Source organism: Exophiala oligosperma (genome assembly GCF_000835515.1).
Source record: "Exophiala oligosperma strain CBS 72588 unplaced genomic scaffold supercont1.8, whole genome shotgun sequence".
Taxonomy (NCBI): Eukaryota; Fungi; Ascomycota; class Eurotiomycetes; order Chaetothyriales; family Herpotrichiellaceae; genus Exophiala; species Exophiala oligosperma.
Genome location: NW_015622825.1, coordinates 815,649 through 830,949, shown reverse-complemented (window position 1 = coordinate 830,949; position 15,301 = coordinate 815,649). Strand labels below are relative to the sequence as shown.

Sequence of the window (15,301 nt, the reverse complement as noted above, 5' to 3'; positions counted from 1 at the left end):
GACCGGGCAACTGAAGTGTTCAAGGCTTCGCCTTTTCGAACAGCCTGGTTGAACGGTCGAGTGGTCGTTCTACCGTTTTGCTGGGGCCGGATGGCCCACAATGCGTGTGAGCACTTCAGCAGTTGAGACCGATATTGGGGGTCCGGGCCACATGCAACATAAACTAACGAACCGCTCTGTCGGAATCTTATATCCCTTTCATCGACCGCTCGGGGGCATACGTGGTTTACGACAAGAGTGTGCATGGCCTTCCAACTCGAGCGATCGCCTCAGGTTTTTGAACGTTGAAAACCACCGGCCGATCATGTCACCAAAAACAACCCATTCATGAGCCAAGGGACTGAGCAGAAGGAGTTATATATGACCTAGGTCGGGGGAGGGTTTTCAAAGCAAATTAACCACTCTCGTACTGAGAGCTGGTCCTTTTTCCATGGATCTTTTGGTAAACTAGCCTAAAGTGTAGGTGTGTAGGCGCCTATAGGTCGACCCGCGAGAGTCAGGATGTATGACAATCTCAGTCATCTCTTCCACGCCAATCTATCAAGCCGATTATTCGACTTCGGAAGTGGTCACTCTGTGTAGCGTCAGATCGACTCGCCCTCGGCCATGCTGTAGAACGGATTGGCGGGGTCGTAGGGCCACTTGGTCACGACTATATCACCACCGACATAGCTGGTCAGGTTTGCCTCCGTCAAGGACTTAATCACGAGTATGTCAGTCATCATTCTTGGCAGGAGGAGGGTGGGGAGTTACGCCCGTGCTGGGGAGAGTTTCCGAACAGGTGCAGGAACTTACCATGTCGTAGGAGCAGATGGCATTTCCACTGCCAAACTTCTTGATGTTGATCACGGTGTCGTTCTTGTCATAGTCGATCTCGACCTCTTGAATGGTGGACTTGACCGGATTTTCCAAGAAATAGTTCATAGGAGAGATCACAACGCTCGATTGAGCCGTCTGTTTGTTTCCGTTGTCAGTTCCGAGTCCCGTCTGGTGCCGACAGAGGCAAACGAATATACGAGGGATCATACCGTAAAGACAGTGTTGGGGAGATCCTGAGTGTCGGGAACGTGATGCATACCGAGGTTGAAGTAGCTACACAGAGACGAGGAAATTCGAGTCAGCAGTGCTCATGTTCCCTGACTGCAAGGGGGGAAGAAAAGAGGACTCACAGCACGAGATCTTCCTGATCAAGCGACTCGCCGTCAAAGAACTTGCCAAAGTCGACGACGGGGCGGAACGTGTCGAGCGAGTTGAAGGCGTAGACGCTGCGCGGCTCCGTGTCCTTTTGCCTGACGGCGTACAACTGGTGAGTGGCCCAGTGGTCGCTGTTTTTGAGGTCGGACGAGTCGATCACGGTCAGGTGAGCGGTATTGGCGGTGGCCGGCGAGATCTTGAATCCCGGGTATTCTCCGTACTTGTTGGGCGTGTCGCGGTTGACGACGGCGTAGAAGCTCGACAGATTGGGGGACCAATTGATCTTGGAGTCGTCCTCGCTTTCGATAAAGGATCTGTTCAACTTCATGGTGTTTCGAGCTTGACCGTTGGACCAGGGATAGCTAGGAACACAAAGTCAGTCCCACCACTTAGAATGATCTTTTGAGAGGTCACAGGGGAAACCGGGGGAAGGAACCTACATTTCCGTCGTGGGAACAACATCGACCTTCATCAGACTGTTGTTGGTGCCATGGACGTCGAGATCAAGCTTGTAGTTAAGCACATGGTCATGCATGGAGCCCGAGACGGCGTCATGGATATGAAAGCCATAGTCCGAGTTCTTGGCCCAGAAGGCGGCGGCGATGTAACCCGAGGCTCGCACAGTGACGTGAATAGATCCGTCGTGGTAGAAGGCGTACTCGAACATGTAGTCATAGTTGCCGAGGGTGCTGACGCTACGCAGGATCAAATGAATATTCTTGGTGGCGTAGACATAGTTGACGGCCGTGTGACGTGCCACAGGGTAGCCGGCGTCATGCTCAAAGATACAGATGCTCTTGTGATGCGTGCGGCGAGTCTCACGCCAGTAGAACGAGGTGTCGAGGTACGTGGCATAGGCCGGGCAGTCGTAGCCGCCGATGAGCTCAAAAGCGTTGGGGCCGAAACCATAGTACGAGTCGAGAAACGCCTGCGACGACTGACCGGGGCCCGTACCGGCGTAGTGAGCGAGAGCCTCTTGCAGGCCCAGCTCGTAAATGATACGCTCACCCTTGAACTTGATGTCGTACAGTCGCATTCCCGTGTCGCGCGAGAAAGCCATGTAGAAAGTGTAGCCCACTAGAGAGGAGTCACGGTCAGTGGGAAAAATGCCACAGTCTTTTCGTGCCGGGGGAATACATACTCCATTCGATATAGGTCTCTTCCTCGTCGACAGCGAAGCGTTGGCCCGACGGTTGAACCTCGGTCGGTGGCGGCGTCTGGTCGTGCTCATACACAGGCCCCGTGGGTGACGTGGCATCCCAATCGCCGTCTTGATCGACCTTTAGGATCTCGAACGTGCCGTTCTCAAAGGCGGTCCGGAAGGACTCGGTGGTGTCCCAAAATTCGCCGTTGTAGTACCAGCCCAACACCGACCACTTGGACGGATCGCGGCCCGTCAGGTCTGTGCGGACGGCCAGGCCACTGTAGATGAGAGAGCCCGTGCTATACATGGTGGTTGGCATCAGGGTGTACTCGTTCCACGTCGTCACCGCACCAGTCACGTCGTCGATCCAGAGCGGGTCGCTAGGACCGATGGCGAGTGGATCAGTGGGAGAGTTGGTGAAGGTCTAGGTCAAGGGAGTCAGTATCGAAAATGTTCTTTCCAAGGGGTTATGATTTCATGTACTAACCCCGTTGAACATTTTCATCAGAATATCCTCAACCGACGCTGAAATGTTGACGAGGAACTGGGTGTAAGCATCGTTATCGGCGTTATAGATACGCTGGTAGCCTGCTCCCTTGTTATAGGGATAGTCTAGCGTCTGGATGGTCGTCTCGTTAGAGACGGGCAGCGGGCCTACCATGTACTCCCTGATGTACGGCTCCATTGTGGCCTGGAACTGGAGCGTCGCTCTGGCATACCGCGCCGGCTTGGGCCCTTCGCCGTTGAGGTACGGCAGGGCGTCGGACTTGTTGGGCTGCAAAGTCTCGACCTGGACGATGACATTGTCCCAGCTAACAAGAACAACAACGACAAAAGATCAGTACACGGGGGAAACCCCGAAGAAAAGGAAAAGACAGAAGAAGTCGCACGAACCTGGTCGCGTTGGCGTTGGCTGTGAGGTTGAGTTCGCTCTGTTCGTGAAGAAACTTGGTCACGGCGGCCGAGTCGTCTGCGCTCAGGGGGGCAAAGATGTTTGGCAGCGGTGCCTTGGTCGATGGAGTGTTTGTCGTGTCGCACGACTGGCTAGTCACCGCGTGGCTGGTCAAGTCCATGGGCCTGCCACTCTTGATGGCCATCGGCACCCTTCCCGGGGGGAAGCCCTTCATGCCAGATGGCGATGCCGAGGCCATGGAGGCCAGGCCACCAACAGCCAGCAAGGCTGATGAGAAACCCCTCATCTTTTCGTTTTGTTTTATATTTTCGTTGTCCTTTTTCCTCGGCCTTTTCTGAAACAGAGACTTGAGAGGTTGTTCACAAGGGCTGTGAGATAATAAAAATACTCTTCCATGGTATGGTCCAGCACGGATGTGCCCTTCTTATAGGCGTCGAGCATCTATGCCCGAGCCATGATGACGAGCGAGCGGAGCCACCCTACCGACATGAAGGTTGAGGCCGCTTTCGAACCGGCATGTTCTTATCGCAAACAAGTAAAACTGTTCATCCAGGATCGTCCGAAAATTTTTCACCGCTAGGTCTTTACTACCTGAGCATAGCGAGCGCTCAGCTGAGTATGTTGGCGTCATTGACGCCTTTGCACGAGTAGTGCCAGTGTTCTAGTGCTGTGTGGGAGTTGTAAAGGCTCGGGTGTCAGTGGGTGCAATATTCCTATATGCCACTAATTAGTTCCCGTATTTAGGCGTTGAAATAAAATTAACAAGCTTCTGATCATGATAAGCGCGCTCCTGGGCAATCCTAGCTCGGCAGAAGCCAAGAAAGATAAGTCAATGCCCGTTGATTGGACATGAGGATATCGGAGAAGCCAGTCCCGACTCACACTCAGACAGACATACTCCTAGTACGCCCGTGGGCAATGAGGAGCGTAAGACACTTGGTGACGGAGCTGGTGTATAGGGATCCGGCAACGCTATCCCGACGGTTGCTTGATAGGGCACAATTCAAGGTGCTGTCCAAACCCCAAGCCCAATCTTCGATGGAAGGCTTATCAGTGGGGGAATTGTTTTCATCTCTGATACCGACTCAAGAACTTCCCAAATAGGCTATGATTGGAGACAGGCGCGGCGTGCTTCAACTTCTGATTGTTCAGTCATGTTACTCATCCTAATTATTCAATCGAGTCCAAAATACCTTTGGGGAGGGATTACTTCGTTGGATATCCAAAATACCTTTCGGAAGGACTTGAAGTTATTGTCTTTGTGTCACGACTATGCGTTTGAAACACGGTTAAAGAATTCAGTACGAAGGAGGGCGTTCTAAGCCCTTGTATGGCGTTTTGAGGCCGTAGCGCAGTTGTTGTGTATCGAGCAGGGCGAGGTAGTTTCCCGAATAGCACTAGGCACATGATTAGGATCCTAACATTCTTGTACCAACAGCCACCAAGTCACCGCTCACCATTGACCAGCCAGAGCAGCAACCAGCTGTACTGCTGTACTGTGTAGTCCTCTGGCGGCCACCAGATCTAGCTGTACTCTGTTACAGCCAAAGTAATTCTTGACAATGAATGACTAACCTCTTACTCTTCGCATCTGATTGGTTAATCATGTGGTTGATCCTCCCTCATGGAAATGGATCGTACTCTCCGATCCCCAGACAGACTCCATCGACCTCGTCACCATCGATGTGCTGTGCCACTATACCTCCGGCGCCGATACGGAGGAGGTCACCTCCCCGCGGCGAGCTGCCGTTCATGGGCATCCATTCCATTTTCTGCGGACCGTGCCAGGGATCCTCGGCGAAGGCGAGGATGTGGTCCTGTAAGACCTTGCTGACTGCGGCTTCGAGGTCCGTGGAGGGGGCCACGCCGTCGAGGCAGTGGTACGTGCCGAAGGCGATGGGGATGTCGCTAGCATGGTACGCGCCGAGCCATTTGTAGCGGTTCAGGTTGGGGAATGTGCCGGCGTATTGGATGCGGTAGGTTGGTAGGCCGGCGTCGCTGCGGTAGGTGGTCATGTTCAAGCTCGGGCAGACCAAACCCTCGACGGTGCCTTTGGTGACGGCCGGCTGCCAGGGCCCTTCGGTCAGATTGGCCGCCGGCCAGGGGACGAGGGAGGACATCTCGTTCGCCGTCATGGAGAGAATCGCCGGCCGCCGCGCGAACTTGCCTGCCGCCGCGCGAGCCTCGTAGTCGGCGAATATGACCTTTTCGTCAATGACCATGTTGAACCTCATCGGCGGGGACGTGCCCGCGTCCGCGTACTGGCCGACGAAGTTGATGATCTGCGCGAACGGCACTTGACGCATGCAGTCGAGCTCGGCCGCACCGCCGTCGTCCAGGCCCGGGAAGTCGCATCCGAATCGGCTGGCCACGAAGGTGAAGTTGGAATGCGTCGGGTCTTGGCGATCTACACCATTGAAGATCAATCCGGACTGGAACCAGAAGCCTTGCACGATCGGGTCGTCGGGCCAAGCGTAGGAATGGATGTCAGCGGCGATGGATCCCGCCGACTGGCCCCAAAGTGTGATCCGGTCCGGGTCACCGCCAAAGGCTGCGATGTGATCACGAACCCACTCTAGAGCAGCACGCTGATCCAGCATGGCCAGATTCTGCTCGCTGTCTGCGAGGCCGCGCGCCCGTGGGAAGCCGAGGATGTCCATGCGGTGGTTGATGGTGACAACGATATGCGACTGCGTCCGCTCAACCCACGAGTCCGGGATCTGCCAGGGAATATCGACGCCACCGAGAATGAAGCCACCTCCAGTAATGAAGAAGAGCACCGGCAATCCCTTGCTAGGAGGTGTCGGCAATCTCGTCGGCGTCCAGATTGCCAGGTACAGGCAGTCTTCTGAGGTGGCCTCCCCCACCAGACCTGATGAATCGTTCTGGTTGCCGTTGTAGATCAGATTGCCTTTGGATAGAGGTAGGTCAAAGAGCGAAATGACCGAAGTCACGAAATGCCCGCACGAGGGTGGGTACCGCGTGGCGTAATGATGTTTCTCCGGAGACGGCGAGAGCCTCTTCGGTGGCATCCAGCGACGCCCCAGCACTGGCGGTTCCGCAAACGGGACGGCGCGGTACTGGCGTGTATTGGGATACTTGGGGTCGATGAGGCCCGTGTAGGAACCCTGAGGAAGCTGTACCGTGAGATTGGCAGGTCGTCCGGTCACCGCGGCGGCGCTTGTCAGCGCCAATAGCGATAGCAGGGCGAGTTTCATAGTCAAATGCCGGTTACTTGCTAAGGTGAAAGCCGTAGCCATAACCCCTCAACCTGTAACGAAAAGTTGTAGCGTTTGATCGATGGCATCAGAAGGATCTTCTTCTTTTTATCTCCTCCGACCGCGCCGCTCTTATCGCCTTATCCGGTGGACATTGAATCGGATGATTCTTGACTTGACATCTTGTTGGCTATCAAAGCTCCTCCAGATGTAAATCCGCAGGCGAGAGTCGGTTCCCGAGGCAATCGGTTCCAGAGATGTCACCATCGGCATAGCGCTGAGCGAGTGTCATGATGCGAGATGAAGCCTTTTTGGTGTCACTGGCAAATATGAACATAGAGTTAGTCGAATCCCTTTTCCGCGGGCATTCCAGGTATCTGGATCACTTTGGGATATTGCTTACCGGCAAATGCCTTGATTTGATTTATTGGATGACCTCCTGCACTCCAGCACAAGCTAGAGTAAGGTCCATCTTCAATTAGGTCAGGTATACAATATTGTCGAGGCAATATTGTTCCCTAGATTCTTTGATACCTAGGCAAGAAGGGGGGATAGATCGTCGATACAATCGAAAAGGCACAATCTCAACCAAATCAGCCCACAGGGATTAGTTGACCTTTGGCAAACCGGAGAACTTATCGGGGACAGATGTACCTGTTCAGATAGGACAGCTTACAATCACTTCTTGCATGGTTTATCTGGAAGAATTTCCCGCGGACAACTTTTTGGCTTATCGATTGTCGAGATGTCGCGTCCTACCCATTGCACGTTCCGTAGAGCGGGGGCTTGAGACTGGCAGTGGAGTAGGGCCATCAATACCACTTAAACGTTTACAGGGCCATTTTCAATTTGAAACGTGGATCACCAGACTCGTAATCGGCACGTTGTTCATTCTTCAGCCGGAGCCAGAACGAGCAGACTGAAGCCCGAATCGCGCGCTACCGGTCGAATAAAAGTCCGCACCCCGACAGGGCAGTCGCGGAGAGGACGTCATCCCCCTGGCCCAGGAGGCCCCAGTCCACAGGCCCTTTTCTGTCGCCATCTAGCTCGTAGAGGTGATGGTTTTGTTAGATTTGACGAAGCAGACGTAATGGAAATCGATCTCGTCTTCGGGATTGGCTGGTACCTCCGAGTTTCCTTGCAGAGCGACGGCCTCGTACGCCACATTCAGCTGCTCGACTTCTGTTGATCGAACGGCGACACACTACAAGGGTTGCAATGACGCGCAGGTCGCAAGTAGGCCGGCCAGGTGAGAGTTGGGAACTATACCAGAGACACCACGTTAGAACACTCCATGGGGGGCTCGTGGCGTTTTTGGGGGAAATCGTTCTTACCGACGAAATCCCTCGAATCTCCGTTACTGATGGCATGTAGAATACCATAGAGGCCGCAGGCATTGTTGATGGTCTGCTTGTACCACATGACATCCTCTTGATCGCCGCACTTTGTATGTCTAACGGCTCCTCGGTCCTCCTCGGTCCCCCTCGGCGATGAGGGCCTCGTAGGTCGGGGAAGTAGGGAAGACGAGGATGAGGGCCAGGGCCGGTCGTGGTACGAGCGCGAGAAGCTCGGGGTCCTTAATCGACAATACGTCGTGGAACGCTAAGGCGTTTGACAGCCCGAGCTCGCGAGCCAGCTGGGTGAAGAGCTGCGGGTTTGAATCGAGGGGGATGTAATGCTTGCGGTACTGCATCTTTCGTTCCTGCCGATCTGTCAGCAGTAAGCCTATGACCCGCGAAACGGAGAGGCAGCAATACCATGCACTCTGGTCGGTCCACTCGATCGTTGGACCCCAGTGGAAGTGGTGTCGTTTAGCTTTTGGCTAGAACGCAAAGATCGACGTGGATGCTCGGGTGTTTATTGCGGAGAGTGTGTGTGGCTAGCGTAGAATGTCTGCACGAGTCGTAAATCGACCATGAACGTGGACTGAGTTGCAAGTTGAGGAAAAATGAGAGTCGAATGAAAGGAAAGTCAAGTGTCGAGGAATCACATGCTGAGAGTATTATGCAGCCATGAATCTCAACCTCAATTCACTGTTCTCTCAGAAGGCCGGCAAGAGACCGCAGAAGGCGGAAGGAGAAGCACAGAGGGTAAACTGCCGGGACTGTTGGCACCGTTGGCGTAAATACTGATCACAGGGGAGTTGCCACCAGGCAGCTCTCGTACTCGTATCGGTATGAGAATAATTGCGCAACGAGTGACAACCTAACTGCGGTAGAAGTACGGAGTAGGTGATTGCTTGTAGAATACGACCCCCTGGCGAATCAATGCTATCTCCGGATTATCGAAGGTGAATCCGTGTGATGGGCACTTCTGGCGTTTTGTTTTGGGTTCGCCAAAACCAGACTTGCGGATTCCTGGGGACATGGTCAAAATTGAATCAGCTCTCCGTGCCGTACAGCCAAGGGCTAGGATTCTGCATCTTGACCTGGGGCACAACAGCTCTTTCGGTGGGGACCGTCATCAAAGGTTCAAAATTCGTTATAAGGAGCGTGATGCTCTCGAGCGGATGTTGAGAGCACGAAAAGTATTATAAAGCGCCGATGGTCGCAGTATATTCATCCATAAGGTACTTTTCGTACTCATAAGACTCGATCATCCTCGGGATCCAACTTTTCTGCCACTCATCTTCCCAGTGTGTGGTGTAACACATCTTGAAGAATTCCCAGTGGTCTGGATACCACCCAGATTGACCCCAGTCGACTAGCGCAAGTACTCGCGGTGGACCGAAGGCCGATGTAGAGACAACTATGTTGGAAGGATGTACATCAGCATGTGTGAATTTAATAGTTGTATCTTTCGGCATCAGATTGAGATACGGATCTTGATATCTCTGGGAAACTGATAAGAATCGTTGGGGAAGCCATTCGAGCCAGCGGTAAAACTCGTGAATTGTATCAAATGGTCCGGCCTTTGGGCGATCATAAAAGACTCTGTCGATTAATGGGCCTCGAGTGACAGATCCTACGAGGTAATGATTAGTATAGAAGCCTTGATAAATCGTGAATTTCTAACTCACCAATAAATATATTCTCTGGTTCGAGTTGTCGTAGGGAGGAAAGCATATCACGAAGCTGACCACAGATAGCGTCCTTGTCTGAGAAGTTCATGTCGCTCCAACATTCTTGCAGAGTCACTCCAGATATAAGTTCCATGTAGATAAAAACAGTGTCCTGATAGACACGCCATCCAAAAAGCTCTGGAACCGGAACTTGAGGACCAAGACACTTTCTAACTATCCACATTGTCACCGCTTCGTCAATTGTCACACGTGGTCCAAATTTGATAACAAGCTGCATTTCCGAGATAATGATAATGCCTTCTCGCGAGGCGCCAAGTTGTTCGGGAAGTGGTAGCTTCCGACCAAGTGTCTTGAAAAATGAGGAGTCAACAAAATCCATTTCACCTTTGAGATGATTGGGAAGCGAGCTTTGGCTTATCCTCTTCGACCCAGAGGGGCTTGTCGAGTTCATTGTCGTGGGTAGAGTCGTCAAGAAACCACGGCAAATGTTGTTTTTAATGGTCAAGATCAATTATCTGCCTCCGTCGATGGCGTCTGAATTCAAATTTGAGGCATAAGCTGCGTTGCCTGTGCAGTCACCGATGCAGGCAGAGTCGATGCGAAGCCTCAACAGTTTAATCGATGAAATAACAGTACGGAGAGAGTAAGGACAAGAGGCAAGAATCGTCGTGCTAGCAACTTTGCAAGAAAGGCCTAGGCAATCCAGACGATCACGTGACAGATAAACTCTCGGCACCGTGACTTCCCCGGTGGGCTATTCATTGTACATAAAGCATGGTGTTTCGGAGACTAAATCTACTTGCACGACAACGGCCAAGACATTGCTTAAGCGGGTTCTTCATCTCGCCCGAGCAAGTTTTGGGTTCCTCCACCATTGCCCTGTCGATCATTCAAGAGGTGATCAAGGCTGGCAGGTTCTGGGGATGATGGCCGGCGATTGGAAACTTTGCAGAGGATCAAACATTCTGAGCTAGGGATTCTGGAGGTTGGGGATAGTTCGGTCAATGGTTATTAACATCTCCATGTATGTATGAGCCGAGGAACGGGCAAGCAAGGCCACAAGAGTTCCAAAGGAACAGAAGATAGACGGGCCATGACTGGAATAGAACTAATATCACAATAGATTGTTTTGATTGGCAGTGGGAACGCTTACAACCTGTGAGTCGTCAGAATGAGTCGTGCTTAGCTCGTCTTTTCGATGTCAAGACAGCCTAGTGTCTCACGCCTCAACCGGCTGGTCTCGAGATTCTCTGTCTGGACCCTGTGGATTTGGAAGGGAAGTTGCTGGAAGAGAGGCAGACAATGCTCAGGGCTTGCCTTCTCTTCTCCCATCAGATGGCCAAGCTTCCAACGAGTCATGTGAAGCTTCGACTTTCGACGCATAGGCGTGAGAGCCGGTTCGTATGGTACAGAACGTCCTGCAGATCCGATATGGTACGATCAACCATCGTCTCGTACACTCCTTGAGTAATGTGGCTGTCACGTTGATATGGCGACTATAAAGCCTCCGTGTCTCTTAATACTTCTTACCACGGAGCCGACGATTCCAGGGTACAATGCAGGAATGTCGGCGGATCGCTGTTGCAATGTCTGGTCCTTATTCCACTCTTCTACAGAGAAGCCTTGGTCTGCTCTGGGGAGTTCGTTGCCGTCCACACGGTCTCGGGCGATCAGGAGTCACTGCAGGAGACTCCGAACGGGATTGATCATTGAGAAATGACAAGGATCCGGACAGGTGGCAAAGTTTTGGATGGCAGAAGTGCTGCAATAACTCTGCGATCCGATAGATGAATGGCTGCGCTACGACTGAATCCATCATCTGATAGAAGTGATTTGTAAAACGGTTGTGGCGTCTTGTTCAACCATTCACTCTCCTTCATCGTGGTCATCAAATGGCCAATGACTTTCAAGCATCTGTCTCTCCAGCTCTGACTCTGCAAATCCAAGTGCCTGCTCTTTGATCTTCGCCTCGAGTGCTTTGCTTGCTCGATACTGCTGGTTTGGAACCCATCCCTCGGAGCCCACCCCTAGACTTTCCATGGTTGTGTCCAGTTGCTCATCCATCTCCTTCATCTCACGGTAGAGGTTGAAGCACGTCTCAATCTCTGCCTTCGAGTAAGATATAGGACAGGGTGGAGGTTCGTTTCCGGTTGGTGTGACAATCTTTGACCAGTTTTGTTCCGCTTCTATCAGGTCTACCTTCAAGGTCACATTGTCACCCTCCCAAGGATTGCTCGCATGGGTATAAAGCCTTTGCTTGAGCATTGTGAAATCGTCCCACAGCGCATCGAAGTGGACGGGGTTACGTTTGACCGTGGCAGCCAAGTAGTAGTAGTGCAACTGGCGCTTCTGAAAGGTTTCCAATGCCTCACCTTGTTGCTGCTCATTTAGGGCATCGAAATTCCCCGGTAGCTCCGGCTTAACAACACCCTCTGACACCTCGTCTCCGTAGTTCTGCAGATATGTGGGAATTCCGCATTGCAGAAAGAGTGGCAAAACAGAACAATGTTGCCAATCAATCAAGCCCGTGATTTCGAATGAGTCGGAGACAGATATATTATTGGGGTTGAGATCAGGGTGGCGGATCGTGGGATGACTGAGAAAGCTATCCTTCCCTGGACATATATGACCAGCTACCAGCAAGAAATCCTCCAGGGTTTGAAGATAGGGACCTGGGGACTGTTTTTCGTACTTGAAGACCTCTCTGGCTAGCCGGTTGTGCAGGTGTCGATCACGTCCGTATTTTGACAGGTATGCCTTCTCTTTTACCGCGCCAGCTTTGAAAGCATTCTCTGAATTCGTGACTGTCGAGAATCAGATTCATCTATCCCGGCATAGAATTTCGGCACTTACATGGACCTCGGTCGATGTCGAGAAGTGACCGTTCTTGATACCACAGGTTCAGGCTTGTCGAAGGACCTATGCAATAACGGCGCTTTCCATCAGGACCCGGAAAATCCACTCTCGGAATGTCAGGGTCTAAATCCTCCACGTAAAAAATACTGCCACTTGCAGGCAGCTGTATTGAAAAGAGTTTCCCTTCGATCTCCGCGATCTGGAACACTATTTTTATTCTTTCTTCCTCCGTCATCGAATGCCAATGATCCCCAATGCACTTGCCCTCGAGCATTTCCATGATTATGTATTCTACTCCGGCACTATTGTCAGGTGTGGCCGAGTACCCGTAGACTGTTGGAAGAGGTATGCCTTGAGATCGGAGAAAGTCCATCGTGGCAACCTCACTTGCGATCGTAAAGTACTTCGGAATCGTCGTAGAGTAAGGAACGCGAGCGATAAGGTGGGTTCCGTCGGACATGCACGCCTGAAACACTCTGTTAAAGCCACCTTCAGCGAGTTTCTCGAACTGCACCACGTCGTTCTCGTTCTTGTTGACACATTGTGCTATCAGGCGTTTGAGCTCCTGCACGTTAAAGCGCAGATGGCGTTCAGATTGCCGTAGACCTTCGTTATAACTGCAGAGACATTAGCTATGCACGGTTTCTTTGAAGGACAAAGGAAACAACGCGCATCCATCTCCCGGAAGTGTAACGGAACAAATCTTCAGATTGCATCTGCGCACATGACGAGAATTGATGAAATTTTATAGCTGCCCTAGGAAGCGATGTCTTGCATAATGGCTGGTTGCGAATACGTAGATGCCGAAATCTGCGAATCATCAGGAAGAGTTTCGCAGGGCGAAAGCATGAAACTTGGAGGTTGCAAAAAGTTCGAACGCGTTCTGGGAGTTGCGAGCAATGACGTGTCAAAAGTCCGGATTTCTTGGCTCCATTTCTCCGAAGCGCCGCAGTTGATCAACCTTGGCGGACCCCTAAGCTCGGCTGCAGCCGTCCCCGCCTGTGAAATGCTTCAAAGATTTGCCTACGGAGTATTCCAAGGAACAAAACAGTGACAATTTGTTCCACTATGCGCGCGCTTCGCCATCCAATCCTTTCTGTTGGGATTGTGAGCAGTGCATGAAACTGGCACACGCCAGCTAGAAGCGCCCGTTTTTTCTCAAAAGTAAAAGAGATGCTACAAAAACGAAGCGCTTGCAGCCGTTCCTTTCTTATCACAATCCCTTCTCACAAAGTACATATATACCTCTATATTACGAGCTCTTTAGCCATGTCACTCCCAACTCTATGCTCTCTCAAAGGCTGATCAGTCACTTATCACATTTCCCACCAGCCCAGCGTTTAACCATCCTTATAAGTACTCCCTGCCAATCCCTCAGCTGGAACCGCGGTCGACATGTCCAAAGCAGTAAAAAGAGCGACTCAAGCAGCATTTGAGGGAAACACATGGAAGAAGTTCACTGATCCATCAGTTGGTCGTGGAAAGACCGTGTTCCCTAAAAACGAGGCTGATAAAGAACGACTTGGAATTCGATGGGACTACGATGGGGAAGTCACAAAGGCTGACGGTACATACCACAAATTTCAAATGCAGCCAAATGCAGGAAAAGTCCCGGCTTCGATAGAGGATTGGAAAAAGAAGCATGGGGGCACACATGCTGTCATGGCAACTGCATTTGTTAAAAAGGGCGGGAGCAAAAACGACGTGAAGGAAGGACTTGAAAAGGCTGCGGACGATGTGGAGTGATGAGTCTGGAGATGTCAACAGACTATCGCAAAGGATGGAAACGGTGTACTAGGTATCTTCGCGATATGAAGTAGTAGTAATCTGCGATGGAGAAGAAATACTCACTTAAGAATGGGATTGGATCGGCTATTTCAAGCCAACTATCCGTATGTAAATGGAGTAGATTGTCGAAACTATGAAACAAATGCCAGCATCATGGCGCACCGAAAGTAATGGAGCCGGGGTTAATGGAGACTAGAGAAGACTTGGTGGGTTAGAAAGCGAGATGCCCTACGTCTACTCAAGTGCCAGAGACGATACTCCGTATTGCAGAACGAGAAAAGTCGGATGTAGGTTGGTTTTTGTGGGGTTGAGCAGCCAGAGATCTATACAAGGTCAGTCGAGCCATTCTCAAAATGCCGGTCCATGGGTTCTGCGACAGTCTGATCTGATTCGATTCATCTTTTGAGAAATGAAGTGCTCGCTAAGAGGCTCTTAGAATGTACGAGTCGGCTCATACTTTGTCGTACTCGGTCTTTTTGACCCTGTTCGCACCATCGAGCCAGGGCTTCCCGGCACGTAGCAACCATCTTCGCAAGCATTCAGGATCACGCGGATTCGAGTCACCCATTTCTGTAGACGACGTCCCCGTGCATCAGGTTGAAGCCTCGGGTTAAACTCACTCTTTCCAGCGTGAGATCGAGTGATAGAGTGTTTTGATCATGAGAAGCTGTTGTTTCTTACAGGCTTGGATACCCTTCATAGCTCAAGTTGGTGAACGTGCACCCATTGCCGTCCTTGTAAGCGACGGTACAGTACACCTTTCTGCTCGCTCAGCTAGGTAATCTCGCGCGATAAACTCTGCTGACCTGACTGGCATGGGCTCCGGATCCGTCACACACACCAGACTGCATCCTGAGTTTCGACGCCGGGATGGATGGCGAGTGCTTCTCGAAGAGTTTAGAAACTGAGGCAGCAGAATTCGAATTTCAGTTTGTTGACTTACTGGAATGAGAACTGGTCTCATACATGTTGAGATCCGACGCTTCAGCGGAGTTATCAATCTCAGCCTTAAGAATGCCCATAACGACGTTGACGATGAATGTTTTGAGCCAGATTCGAAATGAATCTAGCCCAGTCCTCGACGATGCAGGCTGTGTGTCAGGATCCTGATCATATGACTAGTGCTGCCTGACTGTTGCATACATTCCACTAATCAGTTTATTTGC

General features: G+C 51.6%; 6 protein-coding genes across 7 annotated transcripts; 1 reads left to right on the top strand and 5 right to left on the bottom strand.

Annotated features, from left to right (window-relative positions):
- Positions 1-505: 505 nt before the first annotated feature.
- PV06_08273 (uncharacterized protein) lies at positions 506-3,989 on the bottom strand. Its single transcript, XM_016409590.1, has 9 exons — positions 3,640-3,989; positions 3,233-3,585; positions 2,826-3,150; positions 2,336-2,762; positions 1,635-2,271; positions 1,170-1,556; positions 1,029-1,092; positions 796-954; positions 506-698 (listed from the first exon to the last, which is right to left on the bottom strand). Exons 2-9 carry the CDS (start codon positions 3,535-3,537, stop codon positions 585-587), a joined length of 2,418 nt encoding a protein of 805 aa, XP_016259898.1. The 5' UTR covers positions 3,538-3,585; positions 3,640-3,989; the 3' UTR covers positions 506-584.
- Positions 3,941-6,469, bottom strand: PV06_08272 (uncharacterized protein; the record flags this gene model as incomplete). Its single annotated transcript, XM_016409589.1, has 4 exons — positions 3,941-3,964; positions 4,134-4,388; positions 4,445-4,648; positions 4,709-6,469. The coding sequence occupies one exon, from the start codon at positions 6,467-6,469 to the stop codon at positions 4,874-4,876; it is 1,596 nt and encodes a 531-aa protein (XP_016259897.1). The 3' UTR covers positions 3,941-3,964; positions 4,134-4,388; positions 4,445-4,648; positions 4,709-4,873.
- Positions 6,470-7,511: 1,042 nt separating this feature from the next.
- On the bottom strand, positions 7,512-8,162 carry PV06_08271 (uncharacterized protein; the record flags this gene model as incomplete). The annotated part of the gene is made up of 3 exons (XM_016409588.1): positions 7,512-7,673; positions 7,739-7,899; positions 7,928-8,162. The coding sequence occupies 3 exons, from the start codon at positions 8,160-8,162 to the stop codon at positions 7,512-7,514; spliced, it is 558 nt and encodes a 185-aa protein (XP_016259896.1).
- An 837-nt stretch (positions 8,163-8,999) lies between these two features.
- PV06_08270 (uncharacterized protein) lies at positions 9,000-9,942 on the bottom strand (the record flags this gene model as incomplete). The annotated part of the gene is made up of 2 exons (XM_016409587.1): positions 9,000-9,433; positions 9,489-9,942. 2 exons carry the CDS (start codon positions 9,940-9,942, stop codon positions 9,000-9,002), a joined length of 888 nt encoding a protein of 295 aa, XP_016259895.1.
- A 478-nt stretch (positions 9,943-10,420) lies between these two features.
- On the bottom strand, positions 10,421-13,197 carry PV06_08269. Of its 2 annotated transcripts, XM_016409585.1 has the most exons (3): positions 13,020-13,197; positions 12,345-12,964; positions 10,421-12,295 (listed from the first exon to the last, which is right to left on the bottom strand). In XM_016409585.1, exons 1-3 carry the CDS (start codon positions 13,166-13,168, stop codon positions 11,358-11,360), a joined length of 1,707 nt encoding a protein of 568 aa, XP_016259893.1. In that variant the 5' UTR covers positions 13,169-13,197; the 3' UTR covers positions 10,421-11,357. The 2 variants fall into 2 exon arrangements, with proteins under 2 accessions (XP_016259893.1, XP_016259894.1); XM_016409586.1 differs by having other exon boundaries at positions 12,345-13,197.
- Positions 13,198-13,742: 545 nt separating this feature from the next.
- PV06_08268 (uncharacterized protein) lies at positions 13,743-14,147 on the top strand (the record flags this gene model as incomplete). Its single annotated transcript, XM_016409584.1, has 1 exon — positions 13,743-14,147. The coding sequence occupies one exon, from the start codon at positions 13,743-13,745 to the stop codon at positions 14,091-14,093; it is 351 nt and encodes a 116-aa protein (XP_016259892.1). The 3' UTR covers positions 14,094-14,147.
- Between the last annotated feature and the right edge of the window lie 1,154 nt (positions 14,148-15,301).

Excerpts from the sequence above, each read along its gene's own strand:
- PV06_08273 (XM_016409590.1), bottom strand. The coding sequence starts at position 3,537 with ATGAGGGGTTTCTCATCAGCCTTGCTGGCTGTTGGTGGCCTGGCCTCC. Across the intron at positions 2,272-2,335 it reads AGAGACCTATATCGAATGGA|TGGGCTACACTTTCTACATG; the intron begins GTATGTATTCCC and ends ACTCCTCTCTAG. Across the intron at positions 1,093-1,169 it reads GATCAGGAAGATCTCGTGCT|CTACTTCAACCTCGGTATGC; the intron begins GTGAGTCCTCTT and ends GTCTCTGTGTAG.
- PV06_08269 (XM_016409585.1), bottom strand. The coding sequence starts at position 13,168 with ATGATTCGCAGATTTCGGCATCTACGTATTCGCAACCAGCCATTATGC. Across the intron at positions 12,965-13,019 it reads TACACTTCCGGGAGATGGAT|TTATAACGAAGGTCTACGGC; the intron begins GCGCGTTGTTTC and ends ATGTCTCTGCAG. Across the intron at positions 12,296-12,344 it reads CGACATCGACCGAGGTCCAT|TCACGAATTCAGAGAATGCT; the intron begins GTAAGTGCCGAA and ends GATTCTCGACAG.